The following is a 23,874-nucleotide window of genomic DNA, read 5'->3' as shown; positions in this document are numbered from 1 at the left end:
GTCTTTAATGTGTCAAGAAACAATATTAGAAAGGAGGTCTGAGCACTTGGCTTGGGGAATACACATTATTTTAATGTCCACACTGAAAATGATGCTAGGGGAGTTGGTGACGCTTCTGATCATTCCAAATTAATTGTGCACAGAAAGGGCTGATGGAGATGCTCCAGGAGGCCCACTGGTTGTGCCTGTTTCCAGGGGAGCGGCTGAAGGAACAGCCAAAGAGACCTGGGTCAGATCAGGTCAGAACGTCTTCTGGGTAGGAAGTAACATCCAATAGTGAAGGGAACAGTGACAGATACAGAAGATTGCTTTTTTTCTCTTTCTCTTCGCAGTACTGGGGACTGAGCCAGGGTGTATACATTGAGCTGCATCACCTGCCCTTTTTATTTTTTGAGGATGGATCTCACTAAGTTACCAGGCTGGGTTTGAACTTGCAATCCCCTTCCTCAGCTTCCCAGAATGCTGATATTACAGGTGTGCACCACCATACCTGGCTCAGAGGGTTTTTTTGCAACACAGCACAAGAGACATACACAGGGCAGCTTCCCTGTGGCGTGATGAGCCTCACTGATTTCACCTTGTCCTCGATAAGTGAACAAAGGTTCCTAGTCGGGCAAAGCATTAAACGGCAAAGCAAGCTCCTCGCTGCTGCTTCTGCAGCCTCATGCCCAGGTGAGAAGCCAAGCTGCCAGGCTCAAGTTTCCTGGACACAAGGTTCCAGAGCAAATGGTCTGGGGAGGTGACAGGAGCCCATGTGCTTGACGCCACTGCCCTAGGACGGGTCAGACCCAGAGTGGGCTCATGCACAGAGGGCCGGGTTTCAGGGATGCACAAGCCCCTGCCCACGGCATCACATGGCAGGGACACAACCCCTCGCCACACACCATCATTTCCTGACTGTGACAGGAAATCTCTGAGAGGGGGCCTCCCTGAAGCCTCCTTGCCTGGTTAAGCAGATGGGTGGGAGGAGGAGAATCCCCAAAAATCAGAAAGCTGCTTCCCTTCTGCTTGGAATTGGCTGGTTCATCAGGGACAGCTGGTCCAGGGAGCCTCTGCATGCATGCGTCACACTCCCAGCACTGGAGAAACGTGCCGCCTTGTGGGCTGGCCAGGACCCAGCTTTTTTTTGTTTTTGTTTTTTGAGACATGGTCACACTATACAGTTCAGGCTTATCTTGAACTCACTATGTAGCTCAGGCTGGCCTCAAAGTTGCAGTGATCCTCCTGCCTCAGCCTCCTGAGTGCTGGGATGACAGGCCTGGCATGAAGGGTGCACCTAGCACAGGCACTGCTGCACGGACGAGCTTCTTAGCCTCTTGGGCCTCGGTGTTTCAGTGGAGCTCTGCTTGGGGCAGACAGAACGCACAGAGAGCCCCAGTGACAGTGCCTGGAGTACAACTGTCACATGGTGGCTGGCAGTGGAGGGTTCATGTCGTGCAGTCCCGGGTGGCTGCTCTGCAGACCTGGAGTGGTGATGAGCTGTGGGCAGGCGCTGGTCTTCAAGGCGTGTCCAGCCACCCTGTCTATGTACCCAGGCCTTCTGGAAGGGCAGCAGGAGCGGGCAAGAGGTAGAACCCAGTGGCTCCTGTCTGCTTAAAGCTTCCTGCACTTGCTCTTTGACTCACAGGAGATTTATTAATTCCACTAATGGTCTTGAAATGGACAGAGGACACCAGTACCCAAGAACTGTGGTGCTGTTTCTTATATGACCTGAAAGGTAACGAATGTGCACCTGTACCTCTGTGAAGGAAGAGACTAAGCCCTTTAACATCAACATCCGCCTGAGGGGTTCCTGAGCTTATGAAGCTGCTGTGTGCTGAAGTTGCCAGGAAGACATGATTCCGAAGTAATCAAATGACACTACAGCTCCCTCCGTTCCATCTCCTTGCGTGAGAAGTGACTCTCAGAGCAGGTAAGAGGAAGGAAAGATCACCACTGACCCGGCCCCCTCACAGCCATGGCGCATCCACTCAGCGAGCACGAAGACAGGCATGCGTCGAAAGAGAATCCAGGTGGGAGGGAGACAGCAGAGGAAACTGCGGACCAGAGGCCAGAAATACTTTTACATAATTAAGCAAAAGGCTCTGATCACGAGGAATATGCTTGGGCCATATGGAGGACAGGGTGACATTTTACTGGGTGAGCATCTGTCTGCGGAGAGACACAATGCCAGAGAGAAAATGGAAAGAAAAGGCAAATCAGAGCAAGCCCTGCTTGCAGACCTGCTGTCTCTTCCAGCCCATTCACACCTTTCCTGTGCTGAGCACTTGGGACAGCAATTTGAGCCCAGCCTGGGCCACAGAGTGAGTTCACGGCCAGCCTGAGCTACGCTGTGAGACTTACCGCAAAAAAATAATAAATAAAAATAAAAGAAATACTTCTCCTCACCAAGAAAACAAGAACGGATAAACAGAACTGCTTCAAACTACCTCCACACAGCCAAGCAAGCACTGAAGAGCGAGAGGAGCCTCCCATGGGCCGGGAAAGAAAATTTACATACCCGTACACGTGAAGCGGGTAAAATGAGCAATGCTGAAGGAACACAGGTCACGCGATAGCAAGAAAGCAATCCACTGAAACATGAGCACAGGACCGAGAGGGGCGTTCTTCAAGAGAACACACACATGGCCAAGAGCACTGCCAATCAGGGAAATGCAAATGGAAACTACAATGAGGTATCACCTCTGGCTTGTTAGGGCACCTTTTACTCAGAGTTATGAGGTGGGGAGGGTGGTGGACACTGCACTGTGTCGGTGAGGACGGAGACCGCTGTGGACATAGCCACTGGGGAAAACAAATTACCAGATCTGCCCATGTTCCAGCAATGCCACAACTGGATACACATTCAAAGGAAATGGAATCACTATGGAATCAACCAACTGTCTAGCGTGGAGGAAAGGGGAGGAAAGCGTGGAACATATTCACAAGGGAGTACTATGCAGAAGAGTAAAATCCTGGCTTTGTGGCTGCACCCATGAACCCAGAGGACATTATGCTAAGCCAGCACGGAAAGCCAAGTGCCACATGCCCGCACAGATGAAGTGCCATGTAAAGCTGACCTCATAGAGCCAAAGAGTAGTTGACCACAGTGGTCACCGGGAGCAGGGGTGGAGAGACACGAGTCAGAGGACACGTTTTCAGTTAATCAAGGTGAACAAATTCTGGGGACAAAACACAGCTACAGGAACTATACCTGTACAGTATAAGGGTATGTGTATAGTGTAGGGGACACTTGAAAAGTGCACACTAAACCTTTTGGGGGTGCGTATGAGTTATGTAGCAGGGCGGGTTTCCTTTGGGGGATCCTGCACCCGCATGTTACACACTTCGGCCTTCCCCTTCCCTGCCTGGCCCTTCCGCCTTGCTCCCTTCCTCTGTTCTCCTAGTCTCCCTTCGGCGCTGAGATGAGAGTCTGGTTCTCAACACAAGTGATGAGAACTTGTGGGATGGACGGGTTAAGCAGCCTGACTTAATCAGTCCACCACCGCTGACCAGGCACGGTGGAGCATGCCCACAGTCCCAGCACTCAGGAAGCAGAGGCAGGAGGATCACTGTGAGTTCAAGGTCAGACTGGCCCACATTTGAGACACAAGAAAACATTGACAAACACAGTGCCCAAAAACCCTGGCACCACAGCCCTGAGGCTCTGCACAATGGATGGCTCTCTGGGACCAGGTGTCAGGACTCATGGCCGATTTCTCTGAAAGAATTCTGCTGAAATCATCTTGGAGGAGGAAGTCTAATAGCAGCTGGTATTTTACAGGTTTTACTATGTGCCAGACAGAATGTGTGATGCATACACGTGCACGCACACACAAAGAGAGGTGTCAAGACGTTAGGAAATTCTTTGTTAGGCAGCTCATTGTCTAAACAAAACAAAAACTAAGGACTACGGTGCTTAGAAAAGGCTGGAGATTTGTAGGCCTTGCAACTGAATGGGAACACCAACTTCTGCGCTGCTGAGCTGGAGGGCTGAAGGCTGAGGGCTGAGGGCTGGGGTTTCAGGCGGGGCTTTGGGCTGTAGTCCCAGCACATACAGGAGATGTGGGCTGGGAAGAGGAGGGGAGACGGCCACCTCCCATCAGCCACCAAAGGATGACACCTCAGGGGTGAAGGGAGAGGGTGGGCAACAAACCCTACATGCATTAGCACCTTCTACTCGTGCTTTTAAAAGGGACCACTGAGAACCAAGAAAAAGAAAAGCCAGGTGTGGTAGTGCTTGCCTATAATCCCAGCACTCAGGAGGCTGAGGCAGGAGGATCACCATGAGTTTGGGGCCAGCCTGCATTACATAGCAAGACCTTGTCTCAGAAAAACAAAATAAAAACAAAAGCAACTTTGGCATACAGAAATTGCTATTTGAGTCAGGAACTAGGAGTTATGAAGCATGTCATTCTTCATCACGATGGATCCGCCCTTCTTTCAGCCTTCTTTGGTGTTTTCCTCTTTTTGAGACATCAGTAAGCAGCTCTAACAGATATTAGGGTCAGGCTCCACTAGTTCATGACAGCCAAATGATAAACTTTTAGGAATTTTTTATGCCACCTGTTGAACAGATACCATTAAAAACTATACTACATTAACTCATAATGAAATATATTAAAAACCAAGGCATTAATCAAAATTCACTATCTTATTACATTTCCCTATTACCTGTGTGGAATTTTTTTAGGACAAGATCTTTCTCCGTTGTTCAGGCTAGCCTTGAATTCACTATGTAACCCAGGCTGGTTTTAAACTTGTTGTAATCCTTCTGCCTCAGCCTCCCAAGAGCTAGAATTACAGGTGCACACTACCACATCCAGCTCTATTATCTATGTTCCTGAAGTTATTTATGCCCAGTATATTTGCGTGACAGTGTTTCACAGAACTGTGTGCTGCTGCTACTCAACATCTCTTTCCATTCCCATTTCATGGGAGTCACTTGCAACTTAACTGGTCAGGCTGGATGGGCAGGCTGCAAACTAGGGTTCTTTTCTCCTGCGTGAGCTGTGAATGGGCAGTGCGGGGTGAGCACTCACACGGTCAAAGACTCAGTCCATGGCCCAGGCTCTGCTGAATCAAGAGTGTGAGCTCTGCAATCAAAAAGGAGGGACCCGCCTCCCGGGAATCTCCTCACAGGGACAGTTTTAAAACATTCCAAGCCTCCGCTGCTTCTGTCAACCTCAGTAGAGAGAGGACAACACACCAAGAACATCAGGTTGTCACAGAGTCAAATGAGCTCATATATGTAACATACTTTGCAAAATGCCTAATGCAAAACAAGTTATTCCACCGTAGATCACTTAGAGCTTCCCAGTGCCATAAGCAAATCCATAAAAGTAGCAGCGGCTGCAGTTCCTCAGTGTTTACTGATACAATCTGTATTTCTTTGAAAACTCAACAGCCTCAGACTGGCGCCACTGCCATCCACTCCAAGATATGCAGGTACATATTGCTGCAGGCCGCAGGCTGCTTGCATCTTCACAGTGGAAGCAGCTGCCACAGGTGACCTTGCTGTGTCTGGCTGAGTCTCAACTTTCTTTAAGTCACCAGGTCTGTCACCACCCAGGCCATGAGGATCCATCCCAGCTCCTCCCAACTCTGACTTCAGAGACCGTGGACTGGGAGGGTCCCCAAGAGAGTTTGGAGGCATTGGCAGTCCAGACACACGAATCCAGAGCACTTGTCAAGGAGATTTACGGCCCATGAGGGGGATATTGACCATGATCATTGATTTTCTGTTGAGATTATTGCTCTTGACATTACAATCAATGGCAACCAATAGCCACTTACTGTGCCGTTGGACACCCAGCTACCTAGAGAAAGAGTTTCAAGCACTGCTTTCTACGCGGCAGCCAAGGACTCTGAAACAGCCCAGAGAAACTTGGGTTTTTGGCAGCCAGAAGCATGGAATGAGCCAGATTCACTTCTTACCCAGCCAGGCTGCAGCCTCAGTACTCTGGAAACACCTTCACAGATCGTGCTCCCTTCTCATCCCTATCCCGGGCTTCTGTGTTGTAACTGAACCAAGAATAAAAAGCTTTCTCAAGAAAGCAGCAGTAGAAACAAACGAAGACCAGTATCTTTCCCCAGAGGGAGAGGCAAGAAGTGACCCAAGCCTTGTCAGAAATCAGCTGATGACTCTGGGAGGACAAATTCTTTCCTGTCTTTCTGCTTTGGTTTCTGAATGTGCTTCACAGATGGATGCAGCGGACTGCGCTACCAGCCTACATCGTTTCTGCCGAATCTCACACCAGAACCCTGGGTTCACTTCCTGTTTTTATATTTCAGAATAAAGTTTTGCAACAAGAAATGCCCCGACTTGCTCGTCGCTGAGAAGGAGGAATTATCAATGAGTTTCTAATTACCCAAAACCATCTGGCAACATAGCCACCAGCAGCCCACTGATATTTTGAGAGACAAAAATGGATTAGAATGCCAAATAAAAACTGAGATTTCTGCTCATTTAATTCCAACCCCCAAATCAAGAATTTAAAAAGTACCAGCAGCTCAGACGTTCCCAGCACATCTAACGTCAGGGACTGCATCCTGGAGTAGTGAACCCCCAGCTCTCGGTGGATTCCGGAACACTCGATGCAGGTCAGGATGCCCAGGTTGGTGGAAAGCCATGTGGGATCTGCCAAGGAGGACAGGGCACACTTGAGCTTGCACTCAGGTAGAGGCCAGGAGGTGCAACATTTCCCTGCCTGGCTCCTGAATGTGGAGTTCTGAACATGAGCATGTTTGATTTTTGACACCGCTGAACCATCTCCAGAATGAGGACCGATTAACATGCCATCCATATACGGGCTAAAGTTCTCCCTTCTCCTTGCCAGCACCCCCTTTGTCTCCCTATTCATCAAGTGGCAGGTGCCGTGAGCACAGAAGTCAGTAGGACACAGTGCTCAGGAGTGACATGGGTTCCTCCAAGGCTGGTTCTGGTGAGGGAACACACCCTTACCCACCCTGGCCAGACTGGCAGTGGAACGAGAGAAAAGGCAAGAGGATCCACAGTGTAGTCCTCAAAGGGGAACGGCCGTGAGACACATAGGCTGGGGGTACTAAAGGCAACAGAGAACATCGCTATCTGCTTATGATATGCCATGTTCAGCACTTAGTGGCTACAGTAACAGTCTGCTTCGTAAGAGCTTCAAAAGTCATAGACTGTTTTCATGTCACATCTGATTGAAGCGTACAAGGGCCTGTGGGTGACCAGAACGGGAAGGATCTCACTGTGCAAAGAGGCTCAGACCCTGGGAGCCCGCATGTGCGCCACCATACCAGCTCTGACTTCTTTATCGGTGTTTGAGACATCACTGCTCTCCTTGCTGTCCTTCTCTTTTCTCAAGAAAGAGCATAATTCACTACTTATCTCTCCCCACCTCATCTCCTGCCCAAAAGATACTTTTTAATGGATCTAACACCAAATATAGCCTTCATGGTAATAGGAACCCAATGGCATTTCTCAAGTGTCCACTCTATTTTGGTTGTGTTTTTAATAGAAATGCCCAGAATTGGAGACACAAAAAGGTAATAGACATTCTGGCAAAGCCACACTCTTTTTCATCTTACAATTCTCAAAAAAGGCTACCATATAGTTCCATTGACCATTTCCCCGGGATCCATCTTAATTAGAATAAGTCAACTCCATGAACATTTTTAAAATACTAGTTGCTAAATCAGGTATGGTGCATGCCTGTAATCTCAGTACTCAGACAGCTGAGGCAGGAGGACTGAAAGTTTGGGGCCAGCCTGGGCAATTCAGGAAGACTCTGTTTAAAAATGAAAAGGGCTGGGGATGTGGCTCAGTGGTAGAGCACTTGCCTAGTAGAATAAATCCCTGGGTTTGATCTAGAACCACCAAAAAAAAAAAAAAAAAAAAAAAAAACCAAACCAGGGGCTGGGGATATTGTGCCTTCCTGGCCAGTGCAAGGTTGTGAGTTCGATTCCCAGGACTAAAAAAAACCCAAAAAAAACAACAAAAAAACCCAGAATTAACAGTGATATTATGTCATAATGAATCCTCTAACATGCTCTAACAAAATGCAAACATAAATGACTTGTGTCACTGAATGTAATAGTGCAGAGGAACTTGCTCCTTCACTTTACAGAAAATGGAAATCTAAGGAACTTACAGCTCTTGACAATGACTGAAAGTGATTTACTTGTTTCTTTGTTTATAGTGCTAGGGATCGGATCCAGGGCCTTTGCACTAAGCTACATCCCCATCCTCTTTTAATTTGTTTAAATTTTGAGGCAAGTTCTCGCTAAGTTGCCCAAGCTAAACTAAAACTTGTTTGTTTATATTTTATTTTTGAGACAGGGTCTCTCTGTGTAGTTCAGACAGGCCTTCGAATCACTATGTGGTGCAGACTGGCCTTGAACTCATGGCGATCCTCCTGCCTCAGCCTTCCGAGTGTTGGGATTTTGTGCTGGGATTTCAGGCATGTTCCACCATGCCCAGGTGAAATTATTTTAGGAGATCTACAAAGTAGGACCAAGAGAGGCTGAGGCAAAGCCTGGGTCCCTCCTGCACACCCATGGCCTTTGAGAAGCCACAAGAGGCCAGAGATCTTGACTCCCCCGAGGTGGCCAGGTTCTCATTTTTCAGGGGGCACTGCCATCTCTGTGTCCACCAAGACACCTCACTGCAGCCTGCTCCCAGGGCTGGCAGGGACACATCCCCTAGCCCTCATCCAGCGTGGTCTGCAGGGCTCGTTAAGCATTTGTGTAATGGGATGAACTTGGGCTGAGCTGCACTTCACGTTGTGTTTGAAATGGAAGTGAAAATCAATGACGACTCTGCGAGTGGGAATGGGATTTGAATGTCCCAGAGCCTGAGGTAAGGCAGGCCCAGGCACCTGGTGCTCCACAGTCACAGCACACGTCGTTGCCCGTCATCCTCTGCACCTCCGAGATGATCTCCTTGGTCAGCTCCTGGATGATGTTATTTTCCCCAGTGCTGTCGTCACCCTTAAATGCGTTGTTCAGAGCCTCTTCCTTGCTGTTCTGCAGCACGGACATCCATCTAGACACATGACAGGGACAGGTGCAAAGTGTCACAGCCAAGAGCAAGGGCTGGGCCAGCCCAGAGTCCCACCCCAGCTCACTCACATCTGACACTCCTGCTCGTCCTCTGCTTGGAAGTGGTACGTCCTGTCATCTGCAGCAGGAAGAGAGGCATCAATGGTGAGCCCAGACAGTAACCCACAGGTAACCCGCACACATTCAAAAAGTACCATATAATTAACTGCAGGAAAAATCTCAGCCCTCAGTAATGATTTGTATAGAATCAAGCCTTCCCTCAATGCCTTCAAAGGCCTGCTGGGCCCAGTAATTGTGGCTTTGTAATGCAAATTCACAAACCTGCCCTGTTTCCGGACCTCTGAAAGACGCATCTCCCAGGATCTGGAGGTGCTTGAAGGAAACACCATCATCCTATAAAGGTTTACTTTCTAAACTCACTGCAGAGCTGCCCCCAGGAAGAAATTGCTGAGCTCTCTGGAAATAACAGAAGACTTTTCTAAGGCAGTACTTAGATGCTTTCTGGCTTTCTTAGAGAAAGGTTGGTGCTGCAGGAGAAATTCTAAGAATAACATGCTGTGGGAGTCCTGTTCTCCAATCAGCTGAAGCCATGGGATCCTGCCAAGGATCGGTGGCCCTGAAATGCCACACCCAGGTACCGCTGGCACGTCACAGGGTTTGGCAGGACTGCCGGCCCCCCTGTGTGCAAAGGGCGGGCGGGGCCTGTGAGATGACGGCATCACTTTTGTGCTATTCTTGCCAAAGTCTTTTATCTTCCATTCAATCAGGAGAAAACCTGGGGAAACCCAAATGGAGGGACAGCTGGCACCGGAACTGATCAATATTCTTCAAAAGGTATAAGATTGTGACAGGTAAGGGACAACTGCAGAGAGAGCAGTCAGATGAAATAACCACCAATTACGATGCAGGGTCAGGGTGGATCCCAGGGCAGGACAAGAACGTCAGTGAAAAGGGCGAGACCAGCTCAAGGCTTGGTGCCAGTGCCCACTGCCAGGCTTTCCTAAGCGTGCACACAGCTGACAGCATGTGTCGTGCACTGCTGGGTGGTGGTTGTAGGATGTCTACCTAGGGAAAGCTGGGGAGAGACACACAGCAACAGTGAGTCCAAGACAAATCTAAGAAAGAAAGCTAAATTTGAAAAGGAAAAAAGGGAGGATGTCTCACTTCCACATGTGGCACAGCAATGACTAGTAGAGAGGTCCTCTTGGGGACACGCAATAAACAGCTGCTCCCCAAAAGGGAGCAGACACCAGTGGTCTTCCAGTCATGGTTTTCTCTCCTGAAAGCACCCTGCTTCTGAGAACAGCACACATCGCTGTCCCCGCGAGCTGTGTGGGCAGAGCGCGAGGCACAAGAGGTGCAGGGCAGAAAAGAGAGGGCACCCAGGTCCTGGCGCCTGACCTGACCCCGTCTCCCACACACCAGGCTGCCCTTCTGTTTCTAACACCAGGGGATCGGGGCCGGGTTTCCCTTTATTCCTTCTGTTACTGAGGAGAGGAACAAGGTGTAAGAGAACTGTTTTAAGTTAGCAAAAATGAAGAGGATTTTGTGATTCATATGTCAGGCTCAAGTGTGGCCAGAAAGAGGCGGCCACATTCTCAGGCATAGATCACAGCCTAAGACTCAGCTGGAGGACTCCGAGGTCCCAGGAAGCCATGACTCAGGGGGTAATGCCAGTGCTCCACATCTAAGGCTGAGCTCAGACCAGGCAGAGCTGGTGAAGCAAATCCTGCCTGATAACGTGTGGTGAAGAAGGCGGGCTTCTGAAACATCTAAGCAAGAACTCCTTCTGTGGCAGGCTCCTGAGGTGCATGTCAACCACAGCCTTGCCACAGACGAGAAATAACAGGCCGAGGGAGCTGGGTTCCGGGCATCAGCTGCCATGGTGCTCTCAAGTGTCGGCATCCCCTCGTCTGAGAGGTGCGCCCATTCTCCCTGGCAACAAACGACAAAACGTGACAGACTCTGAAAGAGCAGCTGCCTGTGTCACACAGGCCAGAGGTTCCCTCTGTAAATGGAACGACCGGGCTGAATTCCTGGTGACCCCATATTCACAAGCGGTTCTGGCCTTTCCCTCCCAAAACTAACCCTGCCACGGAGGATGACAGGGAACAGAAGGCCTGTCCTATCTCCTTTAAAACCTCTCTGACCCTTGTCTTCTCTTCCTTTTGGGGATGTGGTGCATGCTGAGTAAACATTTGCCACAGTGGATGGTTCTGTGGTGATTCTACAAAGAGGAGAAGCCCACAGGACGGGAGAGACCAATGCTGTGGTGGAAAGGAAAACCATCCCCCAACTCTACTTCCTAGGGTTCCACTCAAGACCTTATCATTTTTGTTTATAGCATTTCTAACTAAATTAGGGAATCTTTGGGCAACAAAACTCTTTTTAAAAACCCCACAAAGCTGAGCTGGGTGCAATGGTGCACACTTGTAATCCCAACACTTCGAGAGGCTGGGGAAGGACTGCCGCCTAGGCTAACATAGTGAGTTCAAGGCCGGCCTGGACTACATGGTGAGACCCTGTCTCAGAAAAATGAAAAAACAAAGCCATAAGGACTTTGTGCCTGACAGCTTGTCTAGCGCAGCCCTCTCATGTCAAATGGCAGAGCACAGTGTGCGTCTAGGTTTACAAAGCCATGGAACAGGACTATGGCTTGTATCCAGTCCTCAGACAGAGAGAAGGGCAAGCCAAGAACTACTGCTGGAAAGACAGAGACGGCAGCTCGCTGGAAAGGGGGCGCTGCTGTTCCAAAACCAGTGCTTCAATACCCAGTGTCAGGCATGGGACGGGTACCCTAGAAGCAAATTTAATGAGATCTCCCCAGGCACAGCGTCGCCCGAAGAACCTTACGTGAGATGAGGTCGAAACACTTCTTCTCCTCAGGGTTGGTCTTCACCTGGCAGGTCAAGAGGTTGAGCTTTGCAGGAGGCCGGTTAGCCTGGGTGCCACAAAGGACAGGGAAGGTGAGAGGGGAGGAATGAGACCAGTGACGGAGACCGCTGTGAAGCACCTCTGAGCAGGACTTAATATTAACCAACCAGCTTTCCATGTTGACTTGTGAGCCTGTCCAAGGCCTAAACCCCTTGTCTAAGGCCACAGCTGAGGATGCCTGGCTCCAACCCCAGTTAACTAAAAGGAGACTGCAGCTGCGGGTCCACACTCCTACAACAAATGTCAACCTGGAGATGAGATAGTCTCCTAATCAGCATACTTCAAAACCTGGGGATGTCTCTGAACTCTCTCCCAAGATTCTGCTCAGATTCCTGTGTTTTCTTCAGTATCCCCCACCTCCTTTGTTTGAAAACCAAGTAAATATAGGCCACCCAGAGAAGTTCTTTGTCTTAGCCCCCAGAGAATCTTGAATTCACATAGAGGATTTTGAACCTCTTGGAGCCCTAAAATCATACCACTTGACTCTTTTATTTAAGCCTTTGCCATCCATTCATTTGGGAGATTGTAGGCCTGATCAGGCCGCAACAACTAAGGGATAATATTAATGGTTCAACAAAATGCACTTCATGTAGTCATGTTTCAACCCCACACATAAAGAATCACAACACACTTCTGTCAGAGCTGCGTCAAAAACTGCTGTTCTCTTCTTAGTTTCAAAAAATATCACTCTGAGCCCTTGTTGTGGCTGTCTAGATGTCCCCCCAAAACCTCATGCAGTCAGAGATGGGGCTTTGTCAGAGTGGCTGGAATTACACTGTGTGATCCTGGGACGGATTCATGGTGTAGTGCTAGGCTCAAGGGTACTAGGAGTACGGGTGTGAGTGCTGCCCACCCTGAGTGGCCTAGATAAAAGGAGCAGAAAGACATTGTTAAGGTCCCTCGTTGCTTTTGCTACCTTCTGTCCTCCATGAACTGTTCCCTGTTCCTCCTCTCCCATGTGCCACCCTGCCTCGGAGCCAGCCAATTACAGACTGAAACCTCTGTAAACTGTGAGCTAAATAAACTTTTCCCCCTTTAACTTTGAGTGTTGGGTACTTTGTCTCAACAACTAGAGAAGAGTGACTAAGATAGCCCTAAAATACAAAGGGAGCAAGATAAGGTAATTGTAGAAACAGAAATTGTGGATATCAAATGCATTAGAAACCTTTGTGAACTCTCCAAATACAGACTGACTTGCTTTACTTACCTAACAAGCTGCTAAAGGAAAGATCAAATGCCATCTGTAACAGGGCGGTCTGTGTGGCCCCCTGCACTCGCAGACCGGGAGGTCTCGCCTGTAACTCTACAGAGCAGGGGGCGCCAGGAGCAGCCTCCTTGAAACGGGATGCGGGACGCGGGTTTCAGAAAGGGCGAGGGATTTCAAGTTCAGGCACCCAGAAGCTGCACAAATGGGCATGGCCTAGATGCTCCTGGATTGTGGCTGTAATGATCTTATCTCCTATGGATGGATCTTCTCCACCACCTGCAGACTCCTAACAGAATCCTGGAATCATCAGACAGCAGTTTTGGAAGCCTCTGCCCTGCTTCATCTTGCAAACCTGGATGGTTCTGAGCAGAAGCAGCAGCCACTTTGGATCTTTACCCATGGGACAACTAGCTTGCTCAGGATCCAACACGCAAATGACACACCGCTCTCAAGAGGCACAGGAGCTCATGTGCCATCTGTTACCATCCTATAACCATGCACCAGAGACACAGTTTCCAGGGCTACTTCCAGATTACAGTGTCAGCTTTTCTTAGATACAGGAGCCAAGGGGTCAGGATCCTTCAGTAAATGCAAAAGCACTTTAAGGATATGACAAGGACTGAGTAGGAAGAGCTATATCTACTCAGTTATTATTAGTCTGTCCTTTTGTGAGGTAAACACTTTCATGAATTAATTCAACCAATATTACTAACTGCCATCTTCTTTGTAGGGTTTGAACTCAGGGACTTTGCACTGAGCTAAACCCCTAGTCCTTTTTTATGTGTTTCTTTTGAGACAGGGTCTCACAGAGTCCTTAAATTGCCTGGGCTGGGCTCACACTTGCAATCCTCCTGCCTCAGCCTCCCAGAGTGCTGGGATTACAGGTATGCATCCACACTTCTGGCTCCTAACCATCCTCTGCAGTAGGAATGACTCCAACAGTACAAATAAAGATGCGGCCTAGACAAACGAAATCATGACTGGAGTGCTGCAGCTTAGGAGCTGGGATGCCAGGCCTCAAACACAGCAACCCTTCTCCAGGGCTCAAGTGCTCTGTTGCCAGGCTACTGGGCTCACCTCGGTACCCAGAGAAGGCAGGTGCACACTGGGACTCACCTTTTTGGACCGCAAAGAACCACCATTAGAATGATCACAACCCTCCCGCCACTAACTGTTAACTTTCTTTTTTCTCCAGGGCAGAGGGAAAGTTGCTCACCCTCTAGGACAGAATGCCTCCTTTACAGCAAACCCCAAAAAAACACAGAAAAGCTCCACTGACTTTATGTGGATTAGGAACTTTTACAAAAGCACGAATGTGGCTCCATATCAAAAATGACCCCAGGAAAGAATCAAAGTCATACAAGCCGGTACTCATAAGCAATATCAGCTGTTCTTAGTTTTACACCAATAGCTGTTTGCTATTTGCCCATTCAGATTATTCATAGCAAAGCCAGACAAAAAGTTTAGGGGAGAGAATTCTACCCATTAAATTCCCTTTGTGCTGCAATTTGGAAAAGGAGAGCCATGACTTATTTCAGCTATCGGACAATTTCATCTGATTCACAAGGTTATCAGCATTCTGCAAAGACCTAATTTAAGAAGCCCTGATTCAGGAGAAAAGCTAAGGACAGGGAAAGAGCCAAGCCTTAGTGCTTTTTTTCTTCTTTTTTGAGACAGGGTCTTGCTGTGTAGTCCAGGCTGATGTTGAACTCACTATGGAGCCCAGGCTGGCCTCAAATTCACGACAATCCTCCTGCCTCAGCCTCCTGAGTGCTGGGATAACAAGTGTGCACCTCCACGCCCAGCCTTAGTGCTTGTTTTGAAGGCAAGGGCTGTTAATGATTCTCCCAGTGTAACCCCATTTCTACTTTTTGCCAATTGCTTAGGCTTTAAAAAAATTTTTTTTACCAGTTTGTTAGACTTTAAATTTTTATTTTAATTGTTTGAGAGCCAGCAGACAGCTCTCCCACCTCAGCACAGCTCACAGCTCTGCTGGCTGGCAACACAGGATTTTCATCCCAGGACCGCTTCTCCCCGAGCCAGGGAGCACGGTCAGCGTGGCCAGCAGGGGTCTCCCTCCCAGCCTGGGCAAACCTGCACACCCCAGGCCACACAGGTCCCTGGGACTCTTGACTTTCAGAGCTTGCAGCACGACACACAGGGAGAGGGAACGCTCAGCACCTGAGTGGAAGGCTGGAGAGCAGCTACTGTATCCCTGCAAGGCGTGGGACAGTGGCCAGGACAAGGCCCACCACCGTCCCCAGCTGGAGCAGAAAGTGGCTGCGAATGGCAGGCGAGGCATGCAGAGGTAGAGGGTGCCTGGAGAGGCTGCCCTCGGCACACAGCACACTTAAGAAACATGCGTGCTGCGTGACAGGCGAGCTGCCAGCATCCCGCTGACACTGGTCACGACTGTGCTGCCAACACCAGAAACTGGGGCAGCTCATCCAGCCCTGATGAGGGAGTCTCCCCACCTTCTGACAGGAAGCTCAGGCACTGGAGACGAGGCGAGGTACGCAGCCAGCAAAAGGTCGCAGGGCCTGCTCCCCTCTGTTGTGAGGCAGAGCTGCCAGCCAGCACGACCTGAGGCCCTAGGCCTCAGGGGGCTCTCAGTAACGCAAACGGAGAGCTGTAAGAGTATGAAACAAACTTGGTCTTTATTTTGTGCATCAAGGTGGTAAACCTGAATTAAAATAACTGGACAACTGAAAAACAAACCACAGAATCCTGGGTGTTCAGATCAGGAAGAAAAATAGCTGTCTCCTGGTCTCATGTCATTAATTTTAAAGATGAGACATGGTTAATTAAATCTGTTTTCTGTTGTCTATAGCACTCCACACACAGCCCTGCACCTATCTGTATGGAAAGAGCAGCACAGGAAGGCGCAGACTGCAAGCCCCATGTATGAGCTACTTTTGTCATCACTGAGGCAAAATACCCGATATCCAAGGTGGAAAGGTTTATTTCATTCACAGTGTGTAGAGGTTTCAGTCCATAGTCGGCTGGATCCAAGGCAGGGTGGCATGGCAGAGGAGACGCAGTTCATGGTGGACAGAAGGCAGCAGAGTGACCAGAACCAACCACAGGTCTTTCTATCCTTCTGTCTCTTCCAGGCCACTCAGGGCAGGCAGCACCCACACCCTTAATTCTAGCACCCATGAGTCTAGCACTGAGCCATGAAATCATCCCAGGGTCACACACTCAAGATCCAGCCACCTCTGAAAAAGCTGCATGACCGCATGAGGTGTTGGGGGGACATCGAGACACAAACCATAACACCCCAGAAGAAGGTGGGTCACACCAGCATGGAGGCTGCATTCTGGAAAAGGGAAGGACCTCCATTTGTCTGGCTAAGAAACACAGGCCATCCCCTGGTGAGAGGACCTCGGATCAAGAGATAATACTTACCGTACCGTGGGATATGGTCAGAAAACCATTTTTCACTGAACATTTCCTTTTCTGCCACACTTTTCGGATCCTTATGGATAAATGGGAAAAAACCAATTAAGCACTTAGACATTTTGGATATGGGAGATCAGGAACGTACACGTCCCCCCAGCATCCAGCACCACCACCTACCCGTCGCTTTTCTTGTAGAGGTTGCCATTCCGCTCCGTGCCGTGTTCCTTGTTCCCCTGAGGCTGATGCAAGCTATAAGCTGTACTCTGGCGAAGTTGGGAATCCTATAGAATGGTCGAGAACTTGCTTTATAACACATTCTCCGGTACTGATTCTTTAAAAAGCAGTACACAAAGAACATGTGTGCCTCAAGTTGCTTTTCAATTCTTACCACACCAAGAAAAGGACACAAAATCCATCTATCACCAGGCGCGAGAAGGAACTGTCAAAAATCAGTGTTTCTAATAAGTAGACAGAATTAGCCTTCGGACATTCAGAGGCTTTGTTCTCCTACAAGCTTTAAGTCCTGGACAACAGCCGGGGCTCCTGAGAGGGCCAGGCAGCGTCAGGAAGGAAGAGGACGTGATGACTGCAAAGGGTGTGGGCTTTTAGGCAAGTCCGCAAAACTATTTTCTGATTCATACAGACAAGTTACACAGGTCCTCTGCCTCAGTTTCTGTCCTGGACAACAGGAAACAATATCTAGTAAGATGGCAAACACAGAGTGCGATCACACGTGTGGACACCTGGTGCCTGTCGGTATAGGCCAACAACTCCCCTCTCTCCCTCATTCTGTCTCAAAGCGGGGAGCACAGGTGGAACCAGACTGCTCCCCATTCTGACCCAGGGGAGCTGTCATCACCGAAAGTCCAACCCAGCGGCCAGCTGGGAATCCACAGGAACAGCAGCCCGCAAGCGTCACAGGGCCAGCAACCATGAAGAGTTCCAAGGCTAGGGTCCCACCTCTAACAGGTGTGGAACGAATGACATCACACAGCCCTAGCCACAAGCAGACAGTGCTGCTGGGGCCAGCACTGGAAACTCGGGCAGATCATAAGAATACAGCAGAGCAAGGTGGGAACAGACAGGCCCCGGGTCAGCCAGGAGGGCTGAGATGTGCCTGTTTCTATCAATCATGAACTCGCCCTCTGCTTGAGCCTGTTCGTTCAGTAAGAGGAAGAAACAGGACAGAGAAATTCAATGATTGGCTCAGGGAGCAGGAACGCCAAGAGCTGGGAGGGGACGGAGCTCCCCACTGCCTGACTGGGGATATCTTCAGATAGGGCTGAGCTCCTTGATGACAGGGAGCAGTGCCCGACCTCAGGTAAACCGCTCCCCGCCATCAAGACAATGAAGGCACGGACAGCAAAGTGACCTGGAACAAGACCTGAAGAGTCAAGTGGAGAAAACCCCAGGAGAGCCTGGAAGACTGAGCTTTAAGGGGAGGGGAAGAACTGGCAGAGCAGGAGGAAGGGCACTCAGGGCAGGGGGACAGCACGGCTGGGACAGAGAGGGAGGGCAGCCGGCGTCACCTGAGAAGGGGACAAACACTGCAGCCTGAGGCAGAGCGAGAACAAGCACCAGGACCCCTGGACACCCGACAGTTTCAAAAGAGGTTTTTAAAGCACAGGAGGTTTTTATTTTGATGAAGTTCAATTTATCTACAGTTTCTTTGTACTCTGGGGTCACGTGTAAGAAACCAATGCTGAATTCAAAGTCGTGGAGATCTATACCTATAATTGTAAGAGTTTTATAACTTTAGCTATTATGCTGAGGTCTTTGATCCACTTTGAGTTACGGTATAAAACAGGAGTCAAATTTATTCTTTTGCTCGTGGCTATCTGGTTGTATCCACACCATTGTTGAAAAGACGATTCTCTCCCATGCTGTCCTGGTGTCCTTGTTCAAAATCCCAGTGACCACAAATGTAGGGGTTTCTTTCTAGATTCTCAACCCTCTTTCATTGATTAAGCTGTCTCGCTATATGCCAATACCGCAATGTCTTGACTGTTACAGCTTTGTGGCTAAGCTTTCAAATCAGGAAATACCCTCCAACTTTGCTCTTTTCCCAGTTGGTTTTGGCTAATTCTTGGGCCTTTGCATGTCCATAAGAATTTTAAAATCAGCTTGTTAATCTCTGCAAAAGCCGACTGTGATTCTGGTGGAGACCACACAGAGTCTTTCCCCCCTCAGGGGAGCGCAGTCACTGTCGCTGTGCTGTCTTCCAGTCTATGAACATGAGTGTCTGGCACTGACTTCCTAAACACTGTCTGCAGCCATCGAAAGAAACAAAAAATCCTCACCCGAGCCATTCACGATGTGCTAAGGCCTTGCTCACTGCCGAGTTGATGAGCGACTCAAACAAGCACAGGCCCCAGCCCACCCCCGCCAGCACTCAGGCCTGGGCGACCAGAAGTGCGCATGTGTTTGTGGGGTGAGTACGTCCCTGGCCCCACTCCCCCGACAATGGCTGCACATCAGCCCCAGAGATGCAGAGCAAAGCCAGCTTTACGCACTGTTGGGAATAACTCCGTGGAGAGAAAGAGAGAGACTGCTCATCTGTATGACTTCCAGACCTGTCTAAAGACAGAACTGCACAACCAGACCTATGTTGACTAACTTGGGGGGAAGAAACCCCTTGCATAAAGCCAGAGGTGCAGTCATGTGGTGACCCTGCAGTGCGTTTGTGCCACACTCTCAGGTGGCACCCATGTGCAGGTCTCAGAGCAGAATGAAGGGCACTGGCCTTCCCTCCACAGAAGCAGGCTTCAGCCACACAGGAAAGTAGATTCTGTCTTTTCCTTTTCTTTAGACCAAGCATTTCTTTTTTGTTTATTTTTTTGAGACAGGATATTGCTATGTGGCCCACGCTAGCCTTGAACTCTCAGTGATCCTCCTACCTCAGCCTCCCAAGTGCTGAGATTACAGACACACACCATCATGTCCAGCCAGTCTTGACTCAATCAAAACATGCAGACAAATCTGAAGCTATCGTGTGAAATCTAAAATTCACAGAAAAGAGAAAACTTTCATGTAAATTGAACCTGCTATTATCTTCGGCATCCTCAAGGTGACCTAGGATGTAGGTGACACAACAAAAGTCTTCTATACCTGAATAAAGGTCCAGTCAAGCTTCAGGTGATACTCACCTGGCCAAGGCGTCAATCTAATCAATCTAATCACACCCACGGCAGAGTGTATGGGGAGAAGGGGTTCTGGCTGGACCTGGAGTGGGGTACCTGGGGAAGCCAGAAAAGTGGATTCCAAGGGTCCAAAAGAATGCTCAGAATTCAGCCTTGCTAAAGGGAGGGACGACGGAACAATAATCCAAGTATAAACCCTGGATTCCCCTTAGTGCATGCAAGCTCTGTGGCCTTTAGTAAAATCTGCTACCATGAAAGAAGAGCTGAAACCTAAAGTGCTACTAGCCATTAAGATATACAAAGAAAAAAATACATATTTTTGAAGTTCATAAACAAAGCATGCAAAATTCTCCAATTTATTAAAAGAATTGAACTACTTACTCTCCTAGACTTCGGTCACAAAAGGTAAATGCATTTGGGAGAAAAACAGTAATATTCAGTTATAGTACAAGAACTTATGACAGACTGCCAACAGTAAACTTTATGCTCTGGTAAGTAGTTCAATAGTCATTTATCTAAAATCTAGTGGGTACCATTCAGGCACATTCCCTCATTAACAAAGAAGTATATTTATGTTAACATCGCATTTTATCCTAGCTATTATGGAGGCTGAGGCAGGAGGACCACTTGAACCTATGAGTTTGGGGCCAGCCTAGGGCAACATACTGAGACCCTTTTCAAGGGAAGGAAAAATTCATATTACAATACCCACACTGGTGAACATATCATAAAATTGCCTTTAAAATGTATCTTTTACGTTTTTTTTCACAAGCCCCTCCCCCCCAAAAAAACCTGCTGGTGCATAAGCACACAAAGATGTCACTACATGGAGAAGCCACAGATGTCTGCCAAGGGAGGCAGCTGTGACGAAGGCTGACGCCTCACATCTTGTACATACAGTGGCAGGTGGAGACCCACCCCAAAGGTCACCTATTCTGTGCCCACCCCAAGGGGCTGGGCCCACACATGTCAAGGCAGGTGAACCAGAGGCTGAGGGACAAAATAAATGGCACAAATGGCAGCGGACGACCTGAGAGACACTGAGAACTTCTCGCGAGGCAGGGTCTATGTGCACAGGGAGCCCCAGGAGACGGGGCCTCAGGCCTCAGGCCAGACCTCTTAAGTACAGGGTACAGGGACTACACCCAGGGCCTTCACCCTGAGTTACATCCCCAGCCCTTTTTTACTATGAGACAAGTTCTTGTTAAGAGACTAAGTTGCCCAGGCTGGGCTTGAATTTTCGATCCTCCTGCCTCAGCCTCCTCAGAAGCCGAGATGTACAGACGGGCCAACACACCCAGCTCATACGGTGCTCTGTCAAAATTAAATCCCCTCACCTCTTTCTGCTCAACCTGCAGTGCTGACTTCAAAATATCTCGAAGCTGTATGAGCTGCCTTCTTTCTTCATCCTGGGCCTGCTTGATCTTCATGAAGCAAACAAAGCAGGGAAGAGTCAGCCTGCAGCCCTGGGAGGTGGCTGGTGCTCCAGGCACCTCCACCTGTGTGTAGTCACCCCTCCCTCCGGCCAGGGCAGAGGCTGGGACCCCACCTCTGATGAAGCTCTTCTTTTCTGGCCACACATCTTGCACACTGAAGGAAAACGCAGGTCACATAAGCAAGGCTAGACCCCCATGGAGGGACGCGACTCACCGTGTGGAGGTCTGTGGACAGCGTCTCGATGGAAGGTTTGAGGCTCTCTACTGCTTTCAGTCCATCCTGGAAAAAGCTAGGGGTAACGCAAGAAATAGAACATACTTCTGTTAGATGGAGAAAAACTTTATAGGAAAGTGACTGGTCATTCTATGATGCCTGGGGGGACAAAGTCTGTATGAACAGAAATTTAAAAAGCAAATCAAAAATAAAATGACACTCAAAATTCGGAGAAGGGACTAGAGAAGAAACTGTAATAAACCTGAGCGTTTGTGATTTCTCTTGACCCATATAAAATGAGACCTAAATTTTCCTTCTATAATGGGAAATAGGATTCTACAGACAATGGCAAAAAGAACTTTGATTTGGGAGTCAACTGAGCGGCTAAAGGAAGAATAAATAAATTGCAAACAGGAATAAGACACTGGAGAATCGTCTGCGACAGGCAACGGCTAACTGCAGAAGAGAAAGAAGGTGGAAAAAGCCAGACAACTTCGAGGCACACAAATGGCTTTGCTCCATCTACAGAAGAGGAAAGCATGGTTGTAGAACTTAAGGTTAAATATCAAAAGGAATCTTTCTCTTGGTTTTTGTTTTTTTTTTTTTAAAGCTCAGAACCCAGTGCGTGAGGTCAGGTACAGCAAGTGACTCAGGAAATATAAGGGAGGCAGACGAGTCTTCTGCAGTGACTGGCGGCTGGTAATCAGGGCGCTACAGACAGGGAGGAGAAAAGGTGCCCCTGTGGGCTCCGGGTGAAGCTGACGGGCCTGGCCTGCCATGCAATTCAGCCCTGACCCACACAGTCCACACACAGCGGCCTCTCTCCTGCACACACTGCTGCCCCTCGCTCTAGACCTCTCCTGCATTGTGTTTCACCCAGATGTGCCTGCTCGTTCTTCAGGTTTTAAGGTAAACACTGCCTCCTTTGTGAGGCCTTCTTTCATCCTCACTTTAAAAAGAGTTCTCCTTGAGTCAGACGTGGTGGCGCACGCCTGTAATCCCAGCACTTGGGAGGCTGAGGCAGGAGGACCACTGCACATTCAAGGCCAACTCAGGCAACATAGTGAGTTCAAGGGTATCTTAGACTACGTAGTGAGACCCTGTCTCAAAAATAGAGTTCTCCTGGTGTATCTTGTCCTTTGCTCCAAAAAGCTTCCCACTATGTCTCCAGGAGTGTGATTACTTAACATATACTTTGCCCACCACACTCAATGTTCCAGGAGGGAACGCTGGGATCCAGTGCCTGGCCCTGGCAGGAAAGGATTCAGGCACAGAAGTCGCTAACTCTGTCCCCTGGACACCACAGAAGCCAGTTTCAAAATGTGACCTGCCTCTCACGTGTTTATGTTGGGTTTTTTTTTTAAACCCAGCAGTGGCCCCATGGTGGGTGTTATGCACAGGAGGCTGAGAGAACAGTGTATCGGTCCTCAGCTGGGCCCCTCCAGGGAGGGAGGGAGGGAAGGCAAGCGCAGAGCTGTGGGTCAGGAGGGCTGCAGGACTGGAGCCCGAGGATGGGAAGGGCCTGGTCCTCTCCCGGCCCCGCAGGAACGTGCTCCACCCTCACCTCACCTAGTGACCTTTCTTCTGCTGGCCGAGTGCCGGGAGCCAGCACGATCTACACAAGTGTCTGTCGCCACAGTGAGAGTGGAAGTCAGGCTCTGCCACCTCTGTACCACCCGTCCCTGGCACCGTGGCAGCACAGAGCCCACATCCCTTCTGCATGGGGAGGAAATTCCGAAGAAAGGCAGCGTCATGGGAATGAGAAGCAGAACTGTTCCCTTCTGTCAAGGATGGCTTTTCTTTATGCAACTATTTCCTCAAATTGCTTCAAATTCATGGAAAATCGGCAGGAAGGAAGAGCGGGAGTGGGAGACAGAGCATGACAGTGGGGTGCTACACTGGGGAACAGGATGGAGATCACGCGGATAAAGCCAAGGTGGCCCTGGGGAGCCAGAACAGGTGCATGGCTGTGTGCTGCGGTGACCAGCTGACTCCATCAGGGGACAGGCCTGGGGTGGCACCCAGGGCTTGGGAACACGCGTCTTGTCACAGGCCTCACTCCCGGTATGGCACCAGACAGTGTGAGAGGAAGAACAACACAGATCTGAGTTTAAGATGTGGTTTCTTTTTTTTGTTTTGTTTTTTTTCCAGTACCAGGATCGAACTCATGACCTTCCGCTTGCCAAGCAGGCACTGTGCCACTGAGCTAAATCCCCAGCCCCTTGAGTTTAAGATGTGGATGCCTCCCCCATCTAGTCAATGACTAGAAACCCTCCTACATGGAATGTGTAACCCTTCTGTGCTCTCCTGGGGCGCTAATGCCACCCAGGCACCTTTGAAATGCACTCAGGTCTGGCACTAGGGACAGGTTCAAGAAGAGGAAGGGTGAGAGGGCTGCTCTGCTGACCGCTGTTGGCCAGAGACATCCCTAAACACAAGTGCAAGTGATATGTTCCTAGCTTGAGCCCTTTACCATTTCCAACCTTCCATTCCAAAGCATTTATCATCAACATT

The 23,874-nt window shown here is 49.2% G+C and overlaps 1 protein-coding gene across 1 annotated transcript in view; it reads right to left on the bottom strand.

Annotated features, from left to right (window-relative positions):
* Asap2 (ArfGAP with SH3 domain, ankyrin repeat and PH domain 2) overlaps positions 1 to 23,874 on the bottom strand; it is a gene marked incomplete at its 5' end in the record, with an annotated part of 138,851 nt that overhangs the window by 22,720 nt on the left and 92,257 nt on the right. Inside the window, 8 exon segments of the mRNA XM_013504338.1 lie at positions 6,486 to 6,619; positions 8,844 to 9,010; positions 9,097 to 9,145; positions 11,881 to 11,968; positions 16,577 to 16,646; positions 16,748 to 16,851; positions 21,048 to 21,134; positions 21,361 to 21,436. Coding sequence (XP_013359792.1) covers positions 6,486 to 6,619; positions 8,844 to 9,010; positions 9,097 to 9,145; positions 11,881 to 11,968; positions 16,577 to 16,646; positions 16,748 to 16,851; positions 21,048 to 21,134; positions 21,361 to 21,436 — 775 coding nt within the window.

The sequence above is a fragment of the Chinchilla lanigera genome, unplaced genomic scaffold, assembly GCF_000276665.1.
Source record: "Chinchilla lanigera isolate Chin_1 unplaced genomic scaffold, ChiLan1.0 scaffold00086, whole genome shotgun sequence".
Lineage (NCBI taxonomy): Eukaryota > Metazoa > Chordata > Mammalia > Rodentia > Chinchillidae > Chinchilla > Chinchilla lanigera.
Note: the sequence above shows the minus strand (reverse complement) of the source record. Positions and strands in the feature narration are given on the sequence as shown.